The sequence below is a fragment of the Ctenopharyngodon idella genome, chromosome 24 (assembly GCF_019924925.1).
Source record: "Ctenopharyngodon idella isolate HZGC_01 chromosome 24, HZGC01, whole genome shotgun sequence".
NCBI classification, from domain to species: Eukaryota; Metazoa; Chordata; class Actinopteri; order Cypriniformes; family Xenocyprididae; genus Ctenopharyngodon; species Ctenopharyngodon idella.
In genome coordinates, this window is record NC_067243.1 from 16555532 (window position 1) to 16579765 (window position 24234).

Sequence of the window (24234 nt, forward strand, 5' to 3'; positions counted from 1 at the left end):
AATTTTGGAAGGGAATTAAACCAAATCATTTTGATGACAAACTTTGGCTCAGTCATTTCAGAATTATCAAACCATCCTTTGAGATGCTGTGCAATGAAATTAGTCCAGTTATCCAATCACATTCAGTACTGAAGCAAAGTCAAGTGAGTTTTTTAATGTGCATCGAGTGATTTATTTGGTAAATGTGTTTCCATTGTAGTTTATGCGCATGTCTTCTTATCGATTAAAGAGCATACGTTAAGAGCATACGTTTTTTATGAGCATTTTTAGAATTTATGCATGTTTGCATTTCCATCCAGCGTTTTTTTTTTTAATGCAATATCTCAAAATTCACATGAAAATAGGTTAATGCAAACATAGCTAATGTTGAGGTGTTCAGTTGCTTAACCGTGATTTTTTTCAGTATTCTTTGATGAAAAGAGTTTAAAAGAACAGCATTTATTTGAAATACTAACATTATTAATGCCTTTACTGTCACTTTTGATCAAATTAATGCGTCTTTGTTGAATAAATGTATTCTTTAAATAAAATTTTTACAGATCCCAAATAGTAGTGTATATACAGTTATGTATTTTGGATTCAAAATGACAAATTTGCAATGAATTTGCAGCAGCAAAATATTGTATGTACAATAATAGTATGACTTGAATTATAATCATTACATCAAAAAAAAAAAAAAAAAATTGCACTGTAAAAAGTAATACGCTCTATCTACTCAATAAAATTGTGGCAACAGATTACACGCAATATTATTGACCAAATTCAACATATAAGAATTGAGTTCGAATTAATCAAATTAATTCTTTAAAAGTCAACTATTTAAAATGTGTAAAATTAGCAAACAACATTACAAAAACCACAAACTGACATAAAAGAGTTAAACTGGCCAACTAAATTAAACACTGATCACCATAATGGCGACGAAACATTTTCAATAAAATCAACATCAACATCTAAACTTCCGTTAATTCTTGTGTTTCTCATTCCTTCAGTGATTCTGCTTGTTATCATCAGGTGTCTTCAATGTTGGCAATTAAAAAATAAAGATTTATTAATTAATCTTTGACATCTGTCTGTTATTCAGATATTTCTGTTTAAATTGTTTTAAACAGTTGACATTTAAGGAATTAATTTGATTTATTCTAACTCAATTCTATTTGTTGAATTTAATTAATAATATTGCTTGTAATCTGTTGCCAAAATTTTATGGAGTAGATATAGCGTATTACTTTTTACAGTGTGTATAGCTTTAGAAAACTTAAAAAATGGCAATTGTGTTTCATAAGCAAAAGTAAAAACAACAGCACTTCAGTTTGTAACGACATGAGGTTGAGTAAATAATGACAGAATATTCATATTCGGGGTGAACTATGCTTTAAACATTTCGAACGTCACCAGATAAAAACCACATGACCTATGCTTCATCAAATGATTATAAACAGATCTGAAGGTTCCCACGGAACTGAGAAATGTAGTGCAAATTTGTTCACATCATTCCTACATACATTAAAATGATTAAAATGACATTATCAAAACATGCCTTCATTGTACTTTTGTCAAAAGCAATAAATGTGCACTTCTAGCAACTACGCTTATTCTGTTGGGTACAAAGATCGTAAAGCAGAGTGATAAATAAGCAATGCCAAGCTGGTGGTCTTTGTGATAGAAAGCTTACCTGCATCAGCCAGTTTAATGTTACAAAACTCCCATTTTGATTTCACTGGCATATAATAATAGTAAATAAAAAAATAATTTACAAATAAATAAATTTAATAAAAAAAATAATAATAATAAAAAAAATTATTATTATTTTTTTTCCCCTCAGGCTTGACACTTGACACACTGGCGAGGCTACATAAGGGCAGGGTGGCACTGGCCCACTCAGATTGACAGCTGGTTTACCCAATCAAATGAGAGACAAAATTATTTTGTGTAAAAGGAGAAAAAAAAATCATGCATACATGACAATAATAATTGCTCAACATGAATTTAGTGGATGTCACTCTCAAAACTTTACAGCATGTGTACGTGGCCGCTGCGATCAAAACAAAAGATACTTAAATTCTGATTAACATTGCTTAGAAATCATGCAAAGAGCGCTCACTTTATCACTAAACAGCTGTCATTCATCTTAGTTCATTGGGATGACATGATCTCACAAATGTCTGTGATTGGCTACATTGCTCAACGCTACAAAAAACGCTGTAAATAGAAACCTTTGACGCTCCGCATAACTTTGTTTATTGTTCTTATTCTGTTTACAGTTCACTGACAATAAGTCAAATTAAACTAATCTTAATTGTCAAATTATTTTTAGCCCATGTAGGCCTATTGTAAAATGTAATTTGAGAGTTAGCATTGAGGTCCACCCTATTTCACCCTATCCACTCTCTTTAAAATTTCTGGCCTCGCCACTGCTTCTGCTGTTGGTAATAAGGTGTCTTGTGATTTTAAAGGCATACTGTACATAACCACTTAAAAAAAAAAAAAGAGAGAAAAATAGCAAACATTTATCTCTAATCCTGTATAATACCTATGTGTTAAGGAGATTAGAGAAAATAATCAAGCACTGGATTATTCCCATGGCTTACATCAAAATACTGTTACTCGAGGCATACATTGCATCTTCCATTAGAAGAGCAGTGGTTTACTACTTATTGGTAGACAAATACAGAGTCAACAAATGTACTGTATTTCCATATAAAGCCCTTTTAAAAACATCCTCTTATAAAACATGCTCTCTTATGTAAAATAAAACCATTTCAGTGCTAACAGAAATGAAATATAGCTAGGTCTCACAGATCAGACCCAGATGCATTTGTCTTTATTAAAAACATACATATGGAAACCTCAGATAACAATTTACATCCACCATGTCTCGACTCACGTACACCCATTCCATAGAGATGAGCAAGAGTTGCTGTTATAACTTTCAAGATGTATTTTGCTTTCGCATGTTGGTTTTCACTCGTTTGATAATTTCAATAGCTTGTTGTCCTTAATGATCTAATAATACATCTGTTAAACTACACAATTTAATGACTAAATGATTAAATATAATGACTAAATAATACACAGCGTGCCTGGGGGGCCTGATAACCTCATGTTTGCCAGAAAACTTCCTATTTGAAAAAATGCAAAGCTGTTCAACCATGTCTAATTATTCTTTAATACAAAAGGCAGTGACTCATTTGAGCTGACGCATGTGTGAAGTATTTAATTTAACTCTGATTCATATGTTCACATTGTCTAACTGACATTTCTGAGAAACTAAGGAAAAGAACAAGACTACCAAGTTGTAATAATCACATTATAAACAGTAATACATTAAAGCAAGTTGTGACTGAATGGGTTATGTCGTCAGACTGGTGTTGCAAAAAAAAAAGTGCAGGATCACTCCTAACTGTGAGGACACTGATGCCCCTGGGGGAGGTGGTTCTTTACAACAAGGTGACAAGCTGACAAACCATGCTCACACAATGCCTTTCATTTTGTAAAGACAACTAATCTTGAATTGACAAATGACATGATCCAACCATTTATTGTCAATCTGCTTCACTGAAATTATTTTTCTTTCCCATTTTATTTTTCAAGATTTGTTTCTTCAAGATCTAATCAATCAATCAATCTATCAATCTATCCATGTGTATATGGATAGAGCAGTTGAACAGGTGGATTATTCTTCCCCTTTCTGAGGCTCATTTTGAACTTCAGCAGATCCTCTTGACCATGTCTACATGCCTAAATGCATTGAGTTGCTGCCATGTGATTGGATTATTGGATATTTGCATTACCGAGCAGTTGAACAGGTGTACCTAATTAAGTGGCTGGTGAGTGTGTGTGTGTGTATATACATATATATATATATATATATATATATATATATATATATATATATATACACACACACACACACTCACCAGCCACTTAATTAGGTACACCTGTTCAACTGCTCGGTAATGCAAAGTGTGTGTGTGTGTGTGTGTGTGTGTGTGTGTGTGTGTGTGTATACATATATATATATATATATATATATATATATATATATACACAGTATATACAGTAAATATATATATATATATATATATATATATATATATATATATACACAGTATATACACAGTATATACAGTAAATATATATATATATATATATATATATATATATTATATATATATATATATATATATATATATACACACACACACACTCACCAGCCACTTAATTAGGTACACCTGTTCAACTGCTCGGTAATGCAAATATCCAATAATCCAATCACATGGCAGCAACTCAATGCATTTAGGCATGTAGACATGGTCAAGAGGATCTGCTGAAGTTCAAAATGAGCCTTAGAAAGGGGAAGAAAGGTGATTTAAGTGACTTTGAACATGGCATGGTTGTTGGTTCCAGACGGGCTTGTCTGAGTATTTCAGAAACTGCTGATCTACTGGGAGTTTCACACACAACCATCTCTAGGGTTTACAGAGAATGGACCGAAAAAGAAAAAATATCCAGTGAGCATCAGTTCTGGGGCTGAAAATGTCTTGTTGATGCCAGAGGTCAGAAGAGAATAGCCAGGCTAGTTTGAGCTGATAGAAAGGCAACAGTAACTCAAATATCCACTCCTTACAACCAAAGTCTGCAGAAGATCATCTCTGAACGCACAACACACCAAACCTTGAGGCAGATCTGTTACAGCAGCAGAAAACCACACCGGGTGCCACTCCTGTCAGCTAAGAACAGGAAACTGAGGCAACAATTCACACAGGCTCACCAAAATTGGACAATAGAATATTGGAAAAAACATTGTCTGGTCTGATGAGTCTTGATTTCTGATGTGACATTCAGATAGTAGGGTCAGAATTTGGTGTAAACACGCTTTGAATTTGGCACACTTTGGGCCCCTTAGTACCAACTGATCATCGTTTAAGCGCCACAGCCTACTTGAGTATAGTTGCTGACCATGTCCATCCCTTTATGGCCACAGTATACCCATCTTCTGATGGCTACGTCCAGCAGGATAACGCTCAAATCATCTCAAACTGGTTAACTGAACATGACGATGAGTTCACTAAACTCAAATGGCCTCCACAGTCACCAGTGAGCATCTCAATCCAATAGAGCAACTTTGGGATGTGATGAAATGGGAGATTTGCATCATGGATGTGCAGCTGACAAATCAGCAACTGTGTGATGCGGTCATGTCAATATGGACCAAAATCTCTAAGGAATGTTTCCAGCACCTTGTTGAATCTATGCCATGAAGAATTCTGAAGGCAAAAGTGAGTCCAAACCAGTACTAGTCTGAGCCTCAAACGTCACACCCATCCGTTTAGAACACTTCAGGATATTCAAAGTCGTCATCTGGTTGGTTGAATTCTACAGGATGTCCGGGAGACGTGTGTGTCGCGTTCTTTAATGGCCCACCTGGAAACAAATGCTGTGATGCCAAACCCCCTCATGGAAAAAGAATGCCATCGTGTTTACAACTGTGAAAATAAGTGCTTTCCAAGATCAACTGAACGCTGGATTTTTAAAAGTAAGTTAAGTTTGTGACTCCATTGTTGCAGTAAACTTGCACAATGTTCTTGAATTAATAATTTATTAGACGCACGCCGTTGTGTTATTGTAGGGACATCAACTTTACTTTTTCACGCCCCTAAAAATGACGCAAAACAAAACGAACTGTGTTGCATTACATGTCAGTCAAATGTCCTCTCGGGTGGCCCTCGGCCAATGAAAGCTGTGATAGAGTCTAGACCTTCTGCCGTCAGTCTGAAGATCTGGTTATGCAGGACTAACCTGGTACTAGCAAGGGGTACCTTATAAAGTGGCCGCTGTGTCGGTGTGTTTGTTTATATATAATTTTTTATTCTTTTAATATTAGTGTTCTTTAAAATATGTATAACTAGTGATAAACTAGAGCTAATATATTTTTAGATATTTAAATGTTTATATTCTTTTTATATAAAAAAGAAAGAAAAGTTATAGACTTTAAAAAAGTACACAAAATTAGGTCAACCTATGACCCACATGCAATAATGTGCTAAAATAAATCATATTAATTACAATAAACACTGCGAATGTTTTATAAAAGTGCAAATGCTTAACAATACTCGTCAAGGAAGACGGGTCTGACCGTCTTCCATCTCCAACAGCTAATTTTCATTCCCCCTCCATAGGGCATGGACCAGTTCATGAATTACCAAACCAGAGACATGGCCATTTAAAACGTAATCAGGCATTTCCACTACAAAAGAGTCATTGAGCCTTTAATCCAATAATATAAATCGTGCTCTCACATGGACTAAAAGCATAATCATATTAAGCATCTTGTGTGATCAAATGTCAATGTGATGACAATCTTGTTTCTTAAACTGGGAGCTCTGCAAAGCTCAAGTTCCTGTGGTTTAGTCTCCTCTGCCTGCCAGATACTGTGCATAATTACGTTTGCGACGGATCTCACTGTTTTTCAACAAATCCTAGTTATGGGCCTTCCTCTCTTAGCATAAGCCTATTTCCACAAAAATCCAGCAGCTTGAGTTAATGGGTTACACAAAGATTTGTTAATTACCAAGATCAATATCATGCCAAATTGTTCAACAAATGCAACAAAGTGCCACTTGTTTGCAGTGCGCTTCATTGCACACATATCACATTACGGTGAGCACTATTGCAACACAAGCCCAAGGCTGAAACCTGAGGCCTTGACAACAAGTAAAATGACAGTTAAGCCTTTGGGCAGCATACGAATCAAAGGCGTGTATGAGTTATTTTGGACCGTGTGGATTTTGCGAATTGAAAATTGATCAGGTCTACACATTGTTTGCAGCCGCCAGAATGCATAAAAAAAAAAAAAAAAAAGTTGCATTTACAAGACATTCCTGATGTAAGTTGTTTTTATTGGAAAACCGTAGGTCCCACCACCACTCATAAGTCAAAACATTAGTCCAAGTAAAAAGGTAAATACTATAAATCAAGATGTAAGAATGGGATTTGGGGTGAAAGCACAGCATGAGTAAACATGAGAGGAAAAGGTCCTAAAACATCATTAGGACTCAAGCTGAGCTAAAGAAAACTTGAAATATGACATATCACATACAGCTGAATGAGAGTTGAGAGAGATGATTTAGTGGGATATGAACCTTTTAGAGAGAGGTGAACTCCCAACACTATATATTTTAAGATTAATATGATACAACCATGTAAATTTGTCTTTACAGACTATCAAACTGACAATAAAATAAAAAAAGATTCAGATGCACATGTTGCCAAAAGAAAGAGCAAACAGGTGTAGTGATTCAGGTTTCTCGCTCAAGTTTTATGGGTGAGCACATCTCAATTGGCAAAACAGCTGATAATACTGTGAGCTACGTGAGTTCGCTACTTAATCGGATAAAGGCGACAATTATGCTACTTTAAGTGGCTTTATTACTTTAATGCGACACCTCAGAGTTTTCATATATGAGTTAATACCGCTAGTGTTGTAGAATGTATGGAAATGCACTCTCACGGGCTTTAAGGAGATCAGTGAGCTCTCAGGTAGCTTTTTTTCCTGAGTTCTTCAGAAAGGTCAGAGGAGATATTTCAGGGCCTGGCTTCAAAATAAACAGTAAAACGATGACAGGATTCCAGAGAGAGCGCATGGATGTTTCAGCTCCACAGGAAACAATACGCCCAATTCGACTGTGCGCAACATATGTATTTGAAGTTCATCTGCAGGACATTAAAATACTAAACTAACACATCGGCGTATAATCTTAGCTTTAAAAAATGTGATTATTTTCAAAAACAAAAGCTAAAAGAACCCACAAAAATGTATATTACTCGCCATATTAAAGAGATCGTTCACCCAAAAATGACAATTCTGTCATCATTTCTTCACCAAAACCTTAAAAACAAATTCTTCTGTGCAACACAAAAGAAAAATTTTTTAAGAACTGTAGTGTTCGTTCATATCAATGCAATTGTAATGAATGGAGACTAGAGTTTCAAAAAGCAGCATTATAGTTTCATCGTCCATATGACTACATATGTACCATATGTGAAGTCTTTTGAAGACATATGGTAACTTTGTGTGAGGAACAGACCAAAATTTTAGTAATTCATGGAAAATCTTCTCTTCCTGTGAGCTGTTAAAGGGTTAGTTCACCCAAAAGTGAAAATAATGTCATTAATTACTCACCCTCATGTTGTTCCACACCCGTAAGACCTTTGTTCATCTTCGGAAAACAAATTAAGATATTTCTGATGAAATCCGATGGCTTAGTGAGGGCTCTATTGCCAGCAATGTCACTGAACCTCTCAAGATCCAAAAAGCTACTAAAGACATATTTAAAACAGTTCACGTGAGTACAGTGGTTCTACCTTAATATTATACAGCGTTAGAGAATACTTTTTATGCGCCAAAAAAAATAAAATAACGACTTTTCAATATCTAGTGATGGGTGATTTCAAAACACTGCTTCATGAAGCTTTTCGAATCTTTTGTTTCGAATCAGTGGTTCGGAGCGCCAAAGTCACATGATTTCAGTAAACGAGGCTTCGTTTACACGATCCGAACCACTGATTCGAAACAAAAGATTCGTAAAGCTTCGAAGCAGTGTTTTGAAATCGCCCATCACTAGATATTGTTGAAAAGTCATTATTTTGTTTTTTTGGCACACAAAAAGTATTCTCAACGCTATATAATATTAAGGTAGAACCACTGTAGTCACATGAACTGTTTTAAATATGTCTTTAGTAGCTTTCTGGATCAGCGAATCAAACAAATCACTCACAAGAACTGGATTGAATGCTTCATTGAAAAGATCAGATTCAAAATAACGAGTCAATCATTAATGACATCGCTAGTTCTCTCATGAACATGCCTAAGTGAGCTTAAATCGAGATTTTCACTGAATAACGACTTAAATTTGGTTCTGTTAGTCGAACAAAGCTATTGCACAGCTCAGAAGCCATATGACGCATCATTTATAACAGTAGGAGGTGTAAAAAAAATGTCTTATGTTCCACAGAAGAAAGTATGTTGTGCAAGTTTGAAATCACATGAGGTTGTGCAAAGGATGACTGAATTTTGGGTGAATTATTCCTTTAAATGAAGGTTTCAAGTTATTTCTGCTTAATGTTTGATTGTAATGCTACTGTTTGGTCTTTGTGGGGAGAACAAGAAACAGAGCTCAAAGCAGCAGAAAACCTTATAAAAAATAAAAAAAAGTCTAAATAAAAAGCATGACCAATCTGTGAAAACATTAAAGGCCCAAACAATATCCAAGCCATATTGAAAAATCCCAGAAGCTTGTAAAAATAGGGCTGGCGAAGGGAGGTGACCCTAATTCAGAATGAGATTATGTCAGAGGATATAATTAAACTCTGACACCATTTGGTGTTGAGACTAAAACACAACAACAATAATGACACATCAACAAAACAGCAGCAGAGAATTGGAGGAAAGCGGTGATGTCATGCAAAGAAGGGGAGGGGTTTGCTGAGCTAAAACCCAAAAGCTAGGTGACGGACCACTCAGAGGCCCTGCTATAAAATGAGCTGGCTAATATACCAATATTTTATTTGTGATTATGAGTAATACTTGCCAGTGGTAAGATAAATCAACACACAAAAGTGACAAACTAATCCAGTGACTCAGATATAGACAATCATAAATAAACGATATGATAAAATAAGATTTTTTGCAGGGTTTCTTTTAAAAAAAGTACCTAATTTTGTGCTTTTTCAGCGCATGTTGTGAACGCACGCCTGGTTTCCCTTTTCAGCCAAACAGCTTTACATAATTAAAGATGTCGGAAAAGGAGGTATGCCCCACCTTATATAAAAGACACAACAATCAAACTAAAGCGCACGAAACATGCATAAACAAGGGCTCAATTTGGGGAAAAAAAACATAGGAGTCTCGATCTTGCGCTTTAAATAGTTATATATAAAAATAGTGTGGTGGTTGATAAACAAGGTTAATCGCTGCTTAATATGCGTTCAATCTCCTCCAGTCTCTTCAAGGCAGCCGCCCTTTTCTTTTCTATATCTTTAATCTCTTTTGTGGATTTGCTGTTAGTCCTCTTGTCAGGCTGGCCCCCATCCAACTTCTTTGATTGGCCATGGCCCTGGCCGCTGACGCTGTCTGTGGGGGAGGATTTCCTCAAATTCTTCTCTTTCCTGGCCCCCTCCCCTGCTCCTGAAGCAACTCCCTGCCCTTCCTCCTCCTCCTTTTTGCCCTGTTGATGTTGCTCTTGCTTTTTGTCTGCCACACTATCACCCTCTGTCTGCACAATTGGCTGCCCCGCGGCACTCATGGCGGCCATTTTGTTGCGTACAATAGTGAGGTGCCGCCGGATGTACTCCTCATGTGGCGCCATGGCGAGTGTCTCCACTAGACAGCGTTCAGGCACGCTGGAGCTCCCGTTCTTCGAAGTACACCACGCAGAGGTTATGCTTGGCCTGCACGTTGCTGGGGTCCATGTTTAAGATGCGTTCGAAACAGGCCTTGGCACCACGTGTATCCTTGCGGTGGTTCATGAGGATGTCTCCCTTGAGGATCAGGCCTTTGACGTGCTCCGGGTGGTACCGCAGCAGCTCCTCAAGCACCGGGAGAGCATCCAGTTCACGTTGGGACTGAGAGTAGAGCAGAGCCAAGTTAAACAAAGCACTGCGGAAGCCGGGTTGCAGTCGAATGGCCTCCCGCATCCAGTGCTCGGCCTCTTCATTCTCATTAGCATCCATCGCCAACATGCCCAGGTTGAAGTAGCCGTTAGCATCGTCCGGCTCCTCTTTCACATAAGTGAGAAAGCGACGGTTGGCTTCTGGACGAAATTTTGCCTCGCCTAAAAAGAAGAAAATTAAGAGATTAGTCTAAGTAAGCAATAAGGTACTCGAGGCTGTGCTGTATCAGAGTGCTTGCAACCCCTTCAGCCGTGACTAATTCACAATACAGTACTAGCCTCGAGTACCTTATTGCTTTTATAAAACAGTTACCACACAATACAAATATTAAAGCCAAAAATATGTATCAATGCAACTTTCATGAAGTAAACTTTTACTAAAAGCCTTCCTTCCGCCAGAAAAAATAGTCCCTGACCGTGAACAGCAACAGAAGTTACATTATTATGCCATTAGATGGCGGCAAAGACTGTCTTTATGAGTGTGTCAGTCAGTAGCGAAGACTTTTACATTGAAAAGACTGAATTGTTGTGAATATGGAACAAGATGCAACTGACAAATGCTTTGACTAGCGCTGTCAGTCATGGGAAAACCCCTTAACTTTTAAAAGGACAAGATAATACATCGGACATTTAAACAGATATTTTATTATGAACATAGGACTGACCTGAAGGAAAAAATGCTAAATCTGAATGCAGGTAATAAACTCGCTCACTCGATCTCTTTCTCTTCTACATAATACAGTAAACTTCAATTAACAATATCAAGTCCACCAACGTTAATCTACTAAATCCCCTGACTGCTTTGTCAGACAAAATGGCGATTCGGCGTTATGATTGGTTAGATCACCTGTCAATCAAACTCCCGGCGAAGGGTCAATTGAGAACAAACAGTTACGTTGCTAAGAGTGTTTGCTAAGGGTGTTGTGTAGTGATACACAGAACCGTTGGGTGAAGCGGTCATAGCTGTGTTTTATTCATGATAAATTGACCTATTGACCAATCAGAATCAAGGACAGGAACTAACAGTTTTATAATTGCTAATAGCATATTTGGTTTTCCCATGTTATCATAAATGGTATTGAGAATCATGATATTTTACTGGTATTGAGTGAAAAATTTTAAATTAAATAAATTAAAAATAAAAAAATGTGAAGAGAGTAATGTTACCAGATGTCCTTGATGCTGCAAATCTTGTGAGCAACTAAAGTCAATTAATTCAAATATTGCATATCCTAAAGCATAGGTTATATAGACTAAGTTAAACCACATTAAAGGGACAGTTCATCCAAAAATGAAAATTCTGTTATAATTTACTCAGTTACCAAACAGATCTCACCCCCCATTGACTACCATAGTATTTATTTTTCCTACTATGGTAGTAAATGGGGGGCGAGATCTGCTTGGTTACTGACATTCTTCCAAATATCTTCCTTTGTGTTCAGCAGAACAAAGACATTCATACAGGTTTGGAATTATCTGAAGGTGAGTAAATGATGACAGAATTTTCATTTTTGGGTGAACTATCCCTTTAACCATGTTCATGCATTTAAGTCATGGCATGGCCATCATTTTTGTCTTGTTGGAATTAGAAAGTTTTATTTATTTATTGTTAAATAATGTGCCCAAAAGCCTGACAATGCTGTATGTTCTTTGACTTTGTAACAAGATCTACATTGTTCACCATCCTATGTTGCAACAATAAGGTCAGAACGAGGGCAAGGAGCGTCGGTCAGCTTTTTATTACCCCATGTAGACTGTTCAGAATAACTACTGTAGGGCAAAAGTGGGGAAACCATGGAAAGCAGGTTACATTTAAAACAAACCTGCTTTTATTCGAAAACCAATATAGATGGGCACAACTACAAAACCAAATGAAAGAATAACAGTTGTGTCAAGCAGGCCTCTGAATTGATCGCAACATGCATCCTCGGTCACATGATTAAACAGTCTGAACAAGAGGCCTAAAACCTTGTGCAAATAGAGCTGTTGTATTCGTCGTATTTACATTGCGACAGCGTAGGTGTGCTAATCTCAGAAAAATGACAAACTAATGCCTCACTCGAACTACACGAATCCATCAGTCTTTTCTGCTATTCAAAGTTAAGAGTGAAAAAATGGCATAAAACTCAAAGTTAGGGTCAATGAGTCACATTCAATTTAAACTTATAGCTGCTGGATCAAACGCTAATATTCTCAAGCATGGGAACATGACCGAATTAGGTGAGAGGTTGTTGCCTTCCCTTCAGGTGGCACGCAAAGAATCTATAGGTTAAAAAAAATTGGCTTGTCTAACCTCATGTTAATCAAACAGGAACTAGCAAACTGTCGCTTTCACAGAGATTATTGAGCACCTTAATGTTTCTTGTAATGGACCCAATGTTTTTTGAAGCTCAGACCTGAAAAATCAAAAATTAGGGAGTGTATTTTGCAACCTTATTTATTCAGAACCTAGTGAGCTTCCTAAACAGCTGGTACTGTATTTTAAAGGTATCAATGGCACACATCCCGAATCAAACGCTGTTTCACAAGGTGGGTCTTTTAGCCAAAGATGCATAATTTACAGAGAAGGCAAATTAAAGACTTTTAATTTTTAATTAAAGATGACAGATGAAACAAGCAAAATTAAACTTATTATTTTCTGAAAAGTATCTATGAAAAACAGCTCAGCGTAATTAAAAATGTTTTCTTTTGTCCTAATATTTGTGTGTATGCATTTTTATGCTTTTTTGTATATAGCACTGTTAGCTTAGCAACATGCTAACAACAAAGTCCTGACAAGAGTTTTGTTCTGAAAAGTATCAATAAAAAAAAAATTAAATAAAAAAAATTAAATATGTCTTTGGAGCCCCGCACATGACATACAAGTAAATCATGCGCACGTTTAGCTAATTCGTTCCCATGATTTGCTAAATCCTGCACAGGATTTACTATTTCATTCCCTCTATTTGCTAAATTGTGTGCACGATTTACTATTTCGTTCCCTCGATTTGCCAAATCGTGTGCATGATTTACTATTTCGTTCCCTCGATTTGCTAAATCGTGCGCACGATTTACTATTTTGTTCCCTGGATTTGCTAAATCGTGCGCACGATTTACTATTTCATTCCCTCCATTTATAAATCGTGCGTATGATTTAGCAAATCGAGGGAACAAATTAGTAAATCGTGAGCACGATTTTGCCTGCTATTTTTTTTCCTGCATGTCATGTGCAGGGCTCTGTATATATCTATTACTTGACCTAATATGGGTGTGTAATGTATTTTTTATACATATAGGCCCGGTTTCACAGACAGGTCTTAGATTAAGCCAGGATTAGGCCTCAATTAGGGCATTTAAGTAGCTTTTATTAACGTGCCTTAGAAAAACAAATATAAGTGTAGAAAATATTTTAAGATATGTCAGTGCAAGTTGCTTTCAGTCAATACACCTCAATCATGCATTTTAGTCTGGGACTAGGTTTAAGGCTTGTCTGTGAAACCGGGGGTTTGTGTTTGAGTGCCATACAAAATTGCTGCCTTTGTAGAGTGTTGCAAATTGGTTGCTTGTAAGGTTTTATGATGGTTAAGGTGCTAATAAGGCAGCAGCCTATGTAGGCGGCTCACCGGGTGATGGGACAGAGCTAAGTTCATTGCTTGGTTCAAATGGCCGTTGCCTACACACCTGACTCTTGCATGAGAAGTGCCGAGTTGAAGAGTGCCAGTTTGTGCCGTGGATTCAGGTCCAACGCGCGATTAAAGTTTCTCAGAGCCTCTGAGGGGTCCTTCATCTCTATATTGACAATAGCCAGATTGTACCAGAGGTCTGCATTGGTATGGTCCAGCTCCAGCGCTCGTAGGTAGGCGTCCTTCGCCTCGCTGGGCTTGTTCATTTTCAGCAGAAGCTCCCCTCTGAGTTTTGAGAGAAACAAAAAGACATTTTTGGAATACCTCTCACAGGACATCTCGAAAATCTAACACACATGTATAACAAGAAAGATCAGTTTCTTTAAGTGATATTTTCTTAGCAAATAGTTTGAGTAATACAAAGGTTTTGATTTTTTCTTTGGTTTGCTTTGTTCGTTCATGAGAACCAAGGCATTCCAGTAAATCTGCTTATCTGATCAACATTTCATTAACAGGACAAGACATGTAGAGAGAAATCACGAAGTGTGAAGGCTAAGTAAATTTACACTTTATGTAAAATGTAACAAAAACTGCAAAAACCCAATACTCTTTTACTATGGCATGCAATATCAGCTCATATCTATGAGAAATATTGTCTTACGGATAGTCCAGGATGGGTGTGAAATTGTAAGACACCGATGCTTAACATGCTTGAACATCATCCAGTATAAACATGGGCTAACAAAAATAAGCATGACTCTCAAAAACCTCATTAAAGCCAAAATACTGTCTGAACTACAAATCATTCAGTTTCATTTGTCACTGTCAGTAAGTTTACAAACACATTTTTGACCCTTTTTGACTTGCCGACTGATGTAGGCTTGCTTGAAGTCCGGTCTCATGCTGATGGCCTGCCTATAGAGTTGGTCGGCTTCCTCCAGGCGAGAGTCATTCGCCCGAATCAGGTTAGCCAGGTTAATGTAGACGTTCAGATGGTTGGGGGCCACACGGGTTGCATACTTCTTCCCTGGAATGATCTGCCAATGTATTTTGAAAAGATCAGCCAAGGTTGTAAGCATTTACATTTACATACATTTGACTCTAAGTATAACAATAATATATTCAATATGTTCTTTCTACATTCCAACATGAAATATAGATCCATGTGAAGTTAAAGGTCATAAGATTGGTTTCAAGTAAACTGGGCAAGACATATGGAAGGAGCATTTTTAAATAGCCAATATGCTTTAGGTACATCACAGCTATGAACCATAATTTTTTACTTTCTAATGAGCTGCAAATGGCATCTCTTTCCAGAGAGCATCTTATTAGACAAAAATCTTTGCAGTTCAGGATCATCAATATTTTCAGTCCATTTTCTCAGAACAAAAAAAAGTGTACATTTTAAACGCGTACACTGTTCAAAAGTTTGTAGTCAGTAAGTTTTTTTTCCTAGTAAGATTTATAACTTTATTCAGGAATAGAGTGGCCAAAAAAAAAAAAAAAAATAACGACTTTAACAATATCTAGTGATGCTTCGAAGCTTTACGAATCTTTTGTTTTGAATCAGTGGTTCGGAGCGCCAAAGTCACGTGATTTCAGTACACGAGGCTTTGTTTACGAGATCCGAACCACTGATTCGAAACAAAAGATTCGTAAAGCTTCGAAACAGTGTTTTGAAATCAGCCGTTGAAAAGTCATTTTGTTTTTTTGGCGCACAAAAAGTATTCTCGTCGCTTTATAATATTAAGGTTGAACCACTGTACTCACATGAACTGTTTTAAATATGTCTTTAGCACCTTTCTGGATCTTGAGAGAGGAAGTGTCATTGCTGTGAATGCAGGCCTCACTGAGCCATCAGATTTCATCAAAAATATCTTAATTTGTGTTCCGAAGATGAACGAAGGTCTTACGGGTGTGGAACGACATGAGGGTGAGTAATTAATGACAGAATTTTCATTTTTGGGTGAACTAACCCTTTAAGAGGGCTTTTCACACTTGAAATAGTTAACCCTGGGTCATTCTAAACCCTGGGTAAATGGAATCCTGGGTAATCTTGCTTCACGTTTCACACTGCTCCTGATTTACCCAGGGTTAACAATCATTTCTGGGTATTCATAAGCTGACGTTTCACATTGTACATTCCTAAACCCTGGGTCAACGTTATTATTTGCATATTTGTGGTGTCAGTGTCATTGATTGGATAAACGCAGCACACGACCCGTTTACATAAAAGCTCTAGCATTGCGCATCCTCGTATTGCCGACTGTACTATCGAGTTTATACTGAATGGACATTTCGGACTATAAAAGGTAAAAATGAAAGTCTCTTCTTCAATCAAATTGTCACGTTTTCTGTCAGCATTTGACATTTTTCCTCTCAAACGCTGAATTTACAATACGCAGCGTTTCCGTGACTGTCCAAAGCAGGCAAATATGAGTACGCGATTGGTTGTCTGTTGCTAAGCGTCTAGCTGTAACATTCTAACACCGCATCGTTTCACACTGTACAAGTTTGTCACCGCAATGTGGGGTTAACACCGCAGAAGCACCTGCTCCAGAGCAGGGTTTTATAACCCCAGGTAAAAAGCAGTGCTGACCCCACTTTCTAAGAGTACGTTTACACGACAATGATGGTTAAAACTGAGAAGTTTTTCCTTTGAGTTTTCCGCGTACAGATGAGACCATTGTCAAAACTATCCCCATTTATACGAATCCGTGAAAATGACTAAAAACGCTGTTTTCTGCTGGCAGGCCATTAGATGGCGATGAAACACTATAGACTGAACATGTAATGCACATGTGCATGACATCATCGTTTTCACAGATCCGCGTTTTTATTGTTTACACGGAGACCGTTTTCAAAAACTTGCACTTTGAAACCTGTTTTCAAATGTTTGCATTTTCGGGCCACCAAAACACTGTTGTCGTGTAAATGAACGGCCAAAGCGCATAAAAAGTTTTCCGTTTTTAGTTGAAAACTTATTTACAAGTTAAAAGCGGTGCTTAGAACGATGATAACCCAGTAATAAGTAGTGTGGAAGACAATTTTATTTTAGTATAAAATGTGATTTTTACCTACTAGCCCTGTTACTCAGTTCATTACATTTAGTAGACTGAATAGGTCCCATAGATTAAATTACATTGCATCACTCGAACCCGGCCAAATTGACCCTTCGCAAAGACCCGCCCCCTTAGTTACTGTTGCTTTGTCCGACAAGCCATGGCGCTGTCATGCCACACAGAGTGAAAATACATCGCGGAGCAAAGAGGACACTGACAACACGTCGACAGACAAGACAGAGCAGGTTACTTATGATATTAAACAAAGTCCCAGCTTTCAAACTGTAATTTTTTAAGAAATTTGAACAATAAAATCTGTTTTGTGGCTCTTTAATGTGTCGTGACAGATTGCTGTAGCGCCTCAGTTCAAGCGGCTCGTGAACCAATCATCTCTTCCTACTAGTTAATTTATAGCATCAAATAAACATGAATGAACATCAGAAGGAATGTTGTTTCAAACGCGGAAAGACGTCAGTACATACCATTTTTCAAATTCAAGTCCACCGAGGTTAATCTTCTAACTCCTGACTGCTTTGTCGGACAAAATGGCGGATTCGGCGTTATGACTGGTTAGATCGCTTGTCAATCAAACTCCTGGCGAAGGGTCAATTGAGTCATCGTCACAGAGCCGGTCACAATTAACAATTATTATGATCCAATGTGAAAATAAACTTTCCAACTAATGTAAATCAATATTTACATAGTATAATAGTAGTACATTTATCTCTCACACACGTCTCGCATTGTCCTGCAAAATCACATTTAACTGTCCTGCAACAGAGCAATAACTAGGTGGTCACCCTATTCAGAAAGGATACATTAAATTGATCAAAAGTGACAATAAAGACGTTTATAATGTAACAAAAGGTTTACGTTTCAAATAAATGCATTTTTTTTTTTTTACTTTCTATTCAAAGAATCCTGAAAAATGTCATGTTTCCACAAAAATATTTAGCAGCAACTGTTTTCATCATTGATAAATGACGGACTAAAAGCCACAAACTATTAGTTATTCAGTTTAAGTATTTTTTTAGACTTTTATTTGAAGAAAAGAGAGAAAGGTGGAACAAGATCGCAGACCTTTTAACAGTCCCTATGAGCCAATAACTCATAGACCAAAACATCCCCTAAATTTTGATTACCTTCTTTAAAATTACAGATGAGCTTGTTGGGTTTTGTAACATTCAGGCAGTGATAGTTTATCTTGAGATAAATGAAAGATAATACGGCTAAGGGGAATGCAGTAGGTGAGGAAAACAGGAAAGGAGGAAACAGGTTTTCGTGTGATAGACTACAAGTCATTTCTGAACCGAAATGAAAACTACCAATAAACACAGAAGACTGCTTAGAAGATTATTATGGTTGGACGATGCACTTGATAAAGCTAGGTAGTCAACAAAAAACATGGTCAATCAACATCAAGATCTTAAGTTAAAATTTATAGTAAAAGTGTTTTAGCGTTCATGTCAAAGTTTGTTGACAATCTAAATATAACAAAATCTCTCTCTTTTTTCTGTTTTTCATACCTGTGGCATAAGGGATTTTGCAATTAGATATGCCTCCTCTGCCTCTCTGGACCTGTTTAGGTTCTTGTAGGTTCTCCCGACGTTCATGTGGGCCCCAATGTCATCTTAGAAGGGGATGCAATGTTTAGTATGGAGTCATAAATCAAGGAAATAGCACAGACTAAACCTCAAAGACAGAGTACATAGTGGAATGTGAATTCTACAGCTTGAGTGCAACAAATAATAACAGTTACAGGCAGCTGACCAGTTTAATACACATTTGGGACAAGAAATCGGCAGGAAAGACCAGGAAGAGGAAAAGCACCTCCTGTGAAAGCTCTCCCTTTACAACCTTTTATAGCCATGTGGCCCACGTAACCTCGAACAACAGAGAGCTAACCATCAGCGTCAGTAGGTTTCGATGTGCAAAACTGATAATGCTACCAGCATTTTCTGAGAAACTTTTGATCAAACTGAAGCGGTATAGAGTTTTTGTTATGAAAAGCTAACTGATGTGTACAGATAGCCTGCCCAGGATTTCCTCATCCATTAAATGTGCTTACAGAGTTAATCTGGGAAAAACACATCTTGGGTGGTGGATCTCTCAAGTCATGTTAGCTTAATAAACCAACATAACTTAAACAATTAAAGTCAATAGTTTAATGCCTTTGGCAGCCACAGCCATCTTCCTCACAGGTAGCCTGACGATACAGTAGAGCAAATACAAAACCTAAATCCTCATCTTCTCACATCAAATTCTTAAATCCACATATTCTCAAGACACTAAAGTGCGAAAATAGTTTTATACGCCAGTATTTTCATACAGTCCCATGAAATACTACATAAACTACTTCTTGTTAGCTTATACAAAATTTGAAATTGTCCTTACTAACACGCCTCCATACTTATAATAATAAGGCAGAATTTCCCACACCTCCCTAAAACAATATATCCAATGGAGAGTTTTGTTTAAAATAGGCTCCATGTTAACTTCCTCTGCCAATATTTTTAAAAGAACTGATGGAAATATTATGAATGGAAGTCTTTTTAGTATTTTGTGTCTGTGAAAAACAATGTGGTGCAAAATCATTCCCAAAGACAAACTGTCACTTATCATTACCAGTTTTGCCTAAAATGACTCCCTGAAACAACTTCAAGTAAGAATGAAAATATAACTGACCTCATTTACTTTTGTTAAAGGGATAGTTCACCCAAAAATGAAAATTCTTTCATTTACTCACCCTTAAGTTTTTCCAAACCTGTATAAATTTCTTTCTTCTGCTGAAGACAAAAGATATTTTGAAAAATATGGTTAACCAAACAGTTGATGGACCCCTTTGACGTCCATAGTATGGAAAAAAAAAATACTATGGAAGTCAATGGGGCCCATCAACTGTTTGGCTACTGATTTTCTTCAAAATATCTTCTGTTGTGTTCAGCAGAAGAAAGAAGGTTTGGAACAACTTAAAGTTGAGTAAACAATGACAATTTTCATTTTTGGGTGAATTGTCCCTTTAATGGTCTTTAATTAAAGGGTTAGTTCACCCAAAAATGAAAATTCTGTCATTAATTACTCACCCTCATGTTGTTCCACACTCGTAAGACCTTCGTTCATCTTCTAAACACAAATTAAGATTTTTTTCATAAATTCCAATGGCTCGGTGAGGCCTCTATAGTTCCTGTGACTACAGTGGTTCAACCTTAATGTTATGAAGTGACGAGAATACTTTTTGTGCGCCAAAAAACAAAATAACTTTATTCAACATCTAGTGATGGGCGATTTCAAAACACTGCTTCATGAAGCTTCGAAGCTATACAAATATTTTGTTTCGAATCAGTGGTTCAGAGTGCGTATCAAACTGCCAAAGTCACGTGATTTCATTAAACGAGGCTTCGTTACGTCATAAGTGTTTCGAAATTTCAATGGTGTACCACTGGGGGGCGTGACTTTGGCAGTTTGATACACGCTCCGAACCACTGATTCAAAACAAAAGATTCGTAAAGCTTTGAAGCTTCATGAAGCAGTGTTTTGAAATCGCCCATCACTAGATATTGTTGAATGAAGTTATTTTGGCGCACAAAAAGTATTCTCGTCGCTTCATAACAGGTTGAACCACTGGAACTGTTTTAAATATGTCTTTAGTAGCTTTCTGGGCATCTGAAAGTGTTAATTGTCTTGCTAACAATGGAGGCCTCACTGAGCCATCGGATTTCATCAGAAATATCTTAATTTGTGTTCCGAAGAAGGTCTTACGGGTGTGGAACGCCATGAGGGTGAGTAATTACTCACAGAATTTTTTTAATTTTGGGGTGAACTATCCCTTTAAAATGCAACAACTTGCTCTTCCTCTAAAATGACTTACTTTTCTGCTGATGTCATTAAGTCCGTGTGGGCTATTGAATGATAGCCAACAATCAAACGGCTAATTAGGCATTCAGTCTGGCTCTATTATCAGAATGTAATGCCAACTCTGATAAATTCCCAATGGATAAACAGTCTACATTTTTTCTCACTGAATATCCCATTTCATGCATAATTACGAGAGTGAAATGATCACGTTTACTTTAAAGATGCTTATTAGGTAACCTTAAAATGATTACCCGGTTGAATCAATTACCTGGTTGCACTTTTGTGGCCTGAAGGAAGTATCTCAAAGCTCTCTCGTAACTGTTCTGATTCTCCAAAGCATGTCCGACATTGTTCCAGAGTTTGGCATTGTTCCTGTTCACCTGGAGGAAAACAATTTTTAAATGATTTAGGCATACCAGGCTGACATTACTAATCATTTTTCAGACATCATTTCATTGTACTCTTGTTAACGTCTGGACTCGTCCTTTGATATAAGACAGTGAGCTGGATTTATTTAAAGTAAAGATCTCAAAACACAAGCAAATAATATGTATGAGCCTGTGGCCAGATGTGCATCTATAAATGAATAATGTGTCCTTGGACGTGTTCATACTTTCAGTGCAGATGTAAAAAGCGTGTATTCGGACTCCCAGTCCCAGTTTCTGTTGAAAGTCTTCAAGGCGTGTGTTGTTAGAAGAACTCCCATGAGCAACCAAGACATTTTCTTTAGGCCTCTGGATAACATCACAAAAAAGAGAGAATGAGTCTCTGAACAAGTCACTCGAAGAAAATAAAGTATAAGGATTTGATCAGAGGACGTTTACCCTCTTTGGGACAGGAGTTTGAACCCATGGGCCACCAAAACACAAAATCCCATGCTAGGCACATACAGGACCCTTTCGGCAACAACAAAGCCCACAGGGAAAAACAGGTTGGATGCAGGAATGAAAGGAAGGACAATCAGAGACAATGCCTAAAGGAGACAAAAAGACCAGAGAAATAAATAAAATATTTGTATTAAAGGAACAGATCAATGTGTATGCAATTTGCATACACATTTCTTGCTTTCAAAGGAAGTGCATTAATCAGTTAATAAAGAAAGAAGTAGTACTATGTAATTTTTCACACCGAACAAAATACTTTCACAACAGTGAATAAACTATCTAAAAGCACAGCTCATATCTTAGATGCCTTCTGGAGACATTTATCATGGGTTATTTACATAACTTCCTTTCATCTTCAGCAATAACACAGTAAATTACATGGGATGTTTGAGCTCATGACCAGGGGGTCTATCCCAAGGAGAACGCGTTATAGTAAAAGCAGTAATGGGGGGGGGAAAGGAGAAAAATCTGATCTTTTCTTTCTTTTGTGAAGCACAAAAAGAGATTTTGAATAATGTGCCGGCTGCTCTTTGGTCGCCTAGACTGGAGCTTTCAAGCTTCAAAAAGGATGCAAAAGTACCGTGAAAATGACTTGTGTGCTACATTACTATATCACCCAAAAATGAAATTTCTGTCATTAATTACTCACCCTCATGTCGTTCCACACCCGTAAGACCTTCGTTCATCTTCAGAACACAAATTAAGATATTTTTGATGAAATCCGAGAGGTTTTTTTTTTTTTTTTTTTTTTATCTCCCATAGAAAGCAACGAAATTACCACATTCAAGGTCCAGAAAAGTAGTAAAGATATTGTTAAAATAGTCAACGTGACTACAGTGGTTTAACCTTAAAGTTATGAAGTGACGAGAATACTGTGTGCAAAAACAAAAAAATAACGACCAATACAGAGCCGGTGTTAGGACGTAAACACATAAGCTCTGCAATGTGTCTTCAATGTAAACTGCATATGACAGAGTAGAAATTGTTGAATAAAGTTGCTATTTTTGTTTTGTTTTTCCTCACAAAATGTATTATCGTCGCTTCATAACATTAAGGTTAAACCACTGTAGTCACATTGACTATTTTAACGATGTCTTTACTACTTGTCTGGACCTTGAATGTGGTAATTTCGTTGCTTTTTATGGGGGATAAAATTAATGACAGAAATTTCATTTTTGTGCGAACTAACCCTTTAAGTCTTTTGAAGTCATACAATAGCTCTGTGTGAGGAACAAACCAAAATTTGATTCATTGTTCACTGATAATATTTGAATCAGTGAGTTTACCAAAACTTAAACCAGTACTTTATTCAAAATGACTCCTGTTGTGTTCCACAGAAGAAAGTCATGAAAGAAGTCAGGTTTGAAACAACATAAAAGATCATTAACTTGCATTAAGATGTCAAGGTATAAAATACTATTTGGTATACAGATGATGTCTAAAAGTCACACTGACATCTGAAGTTTGTGAATCAAATGTTTCTCAAGACTATCAAGCCTTTAAACACAGTCCATATCCCAATACAGGAAAGTGTTCATTGACCATTCAACAATGAAATGGCCTGTTTTTCACCTCTCTTTGAAATCTAATGAGAGGAAGTATAAACGCCAGTTGGTCCTGCATCCAGTCAGGGATTTGTCTAAGTGGCAACCCTGAGTGGGCACAAAAATGACCCAGTAAACCAAGAAACTCAATAAGCAAAAAAAAAAATCTTAGATTTAAATGTTCTCATTGTTTGGTTCAGACAAGCTTGTGCAGGTCTGAATGCTAATCACTCTGGTTTCATAAAGCTTTGTCTGAAACCAAGACCATGAGTTTGATTAATCTGGAACTAAACCCAATTATACACGAATGACCTGTAGGACAAGTGCAAGAAAACTAGCGAGCTACATAATCACGATGGTCCAATTTCTCTGAATGGTGAAAATGTTCAAACAGATATGATTGATTCAACGCAAATGAGAACATGTAATTGCAGTGCTCCTCAAACATGGTCCTTCTCATCATAATCACAAGCAAACACGCCTGTCTTGCACAATGCATGCCAGGCCGCAAGATGTAAGGTTGGGATTATAGGTTTTATTTACGAAAAGCACCTTGTGACAAGGTGATGGATCAGGATTTTTTGAAACACTGAACCCCTGCAAGGGCACAGCCC

At 37.0% G+C, this 24234-nt stretch overlaps 1 protein-coding gene across 1 annotated transcript in view; it reads right to left on the reverse strand.

The window, feature by feature from the left end:
* Positions 1-6881: 6881 nt before the first annotated feature.
* tmtc3 (transmembrane O-mannosyltransferase targeting cadherins 3) overlaps positions 6882-24234 on the reverse strand; it is a 43338-nt gene continuing 25985 nt past the window's right edge. Inside the window, 8 exon segments of the mRNA XM_051883960.1 lie at positions 6882-10397; positions 10399-10835; positions 14334-14560; positions 15143-15312; positions 18864-18967; positions 21461-21572; positions 21806-21926; positions 22017-22165. Coding sequence (XP_051739920.1) covers positions 9969-10397; positions 10399-10835; positions 14334-14560; positions 15143-15312; positions 18864-18967; positions 21461-21572; positions 21806-21926; positions 22017-22165 — 1749 coding nt within the window. The 3' untranslated portion in view covers positions 6882-9968.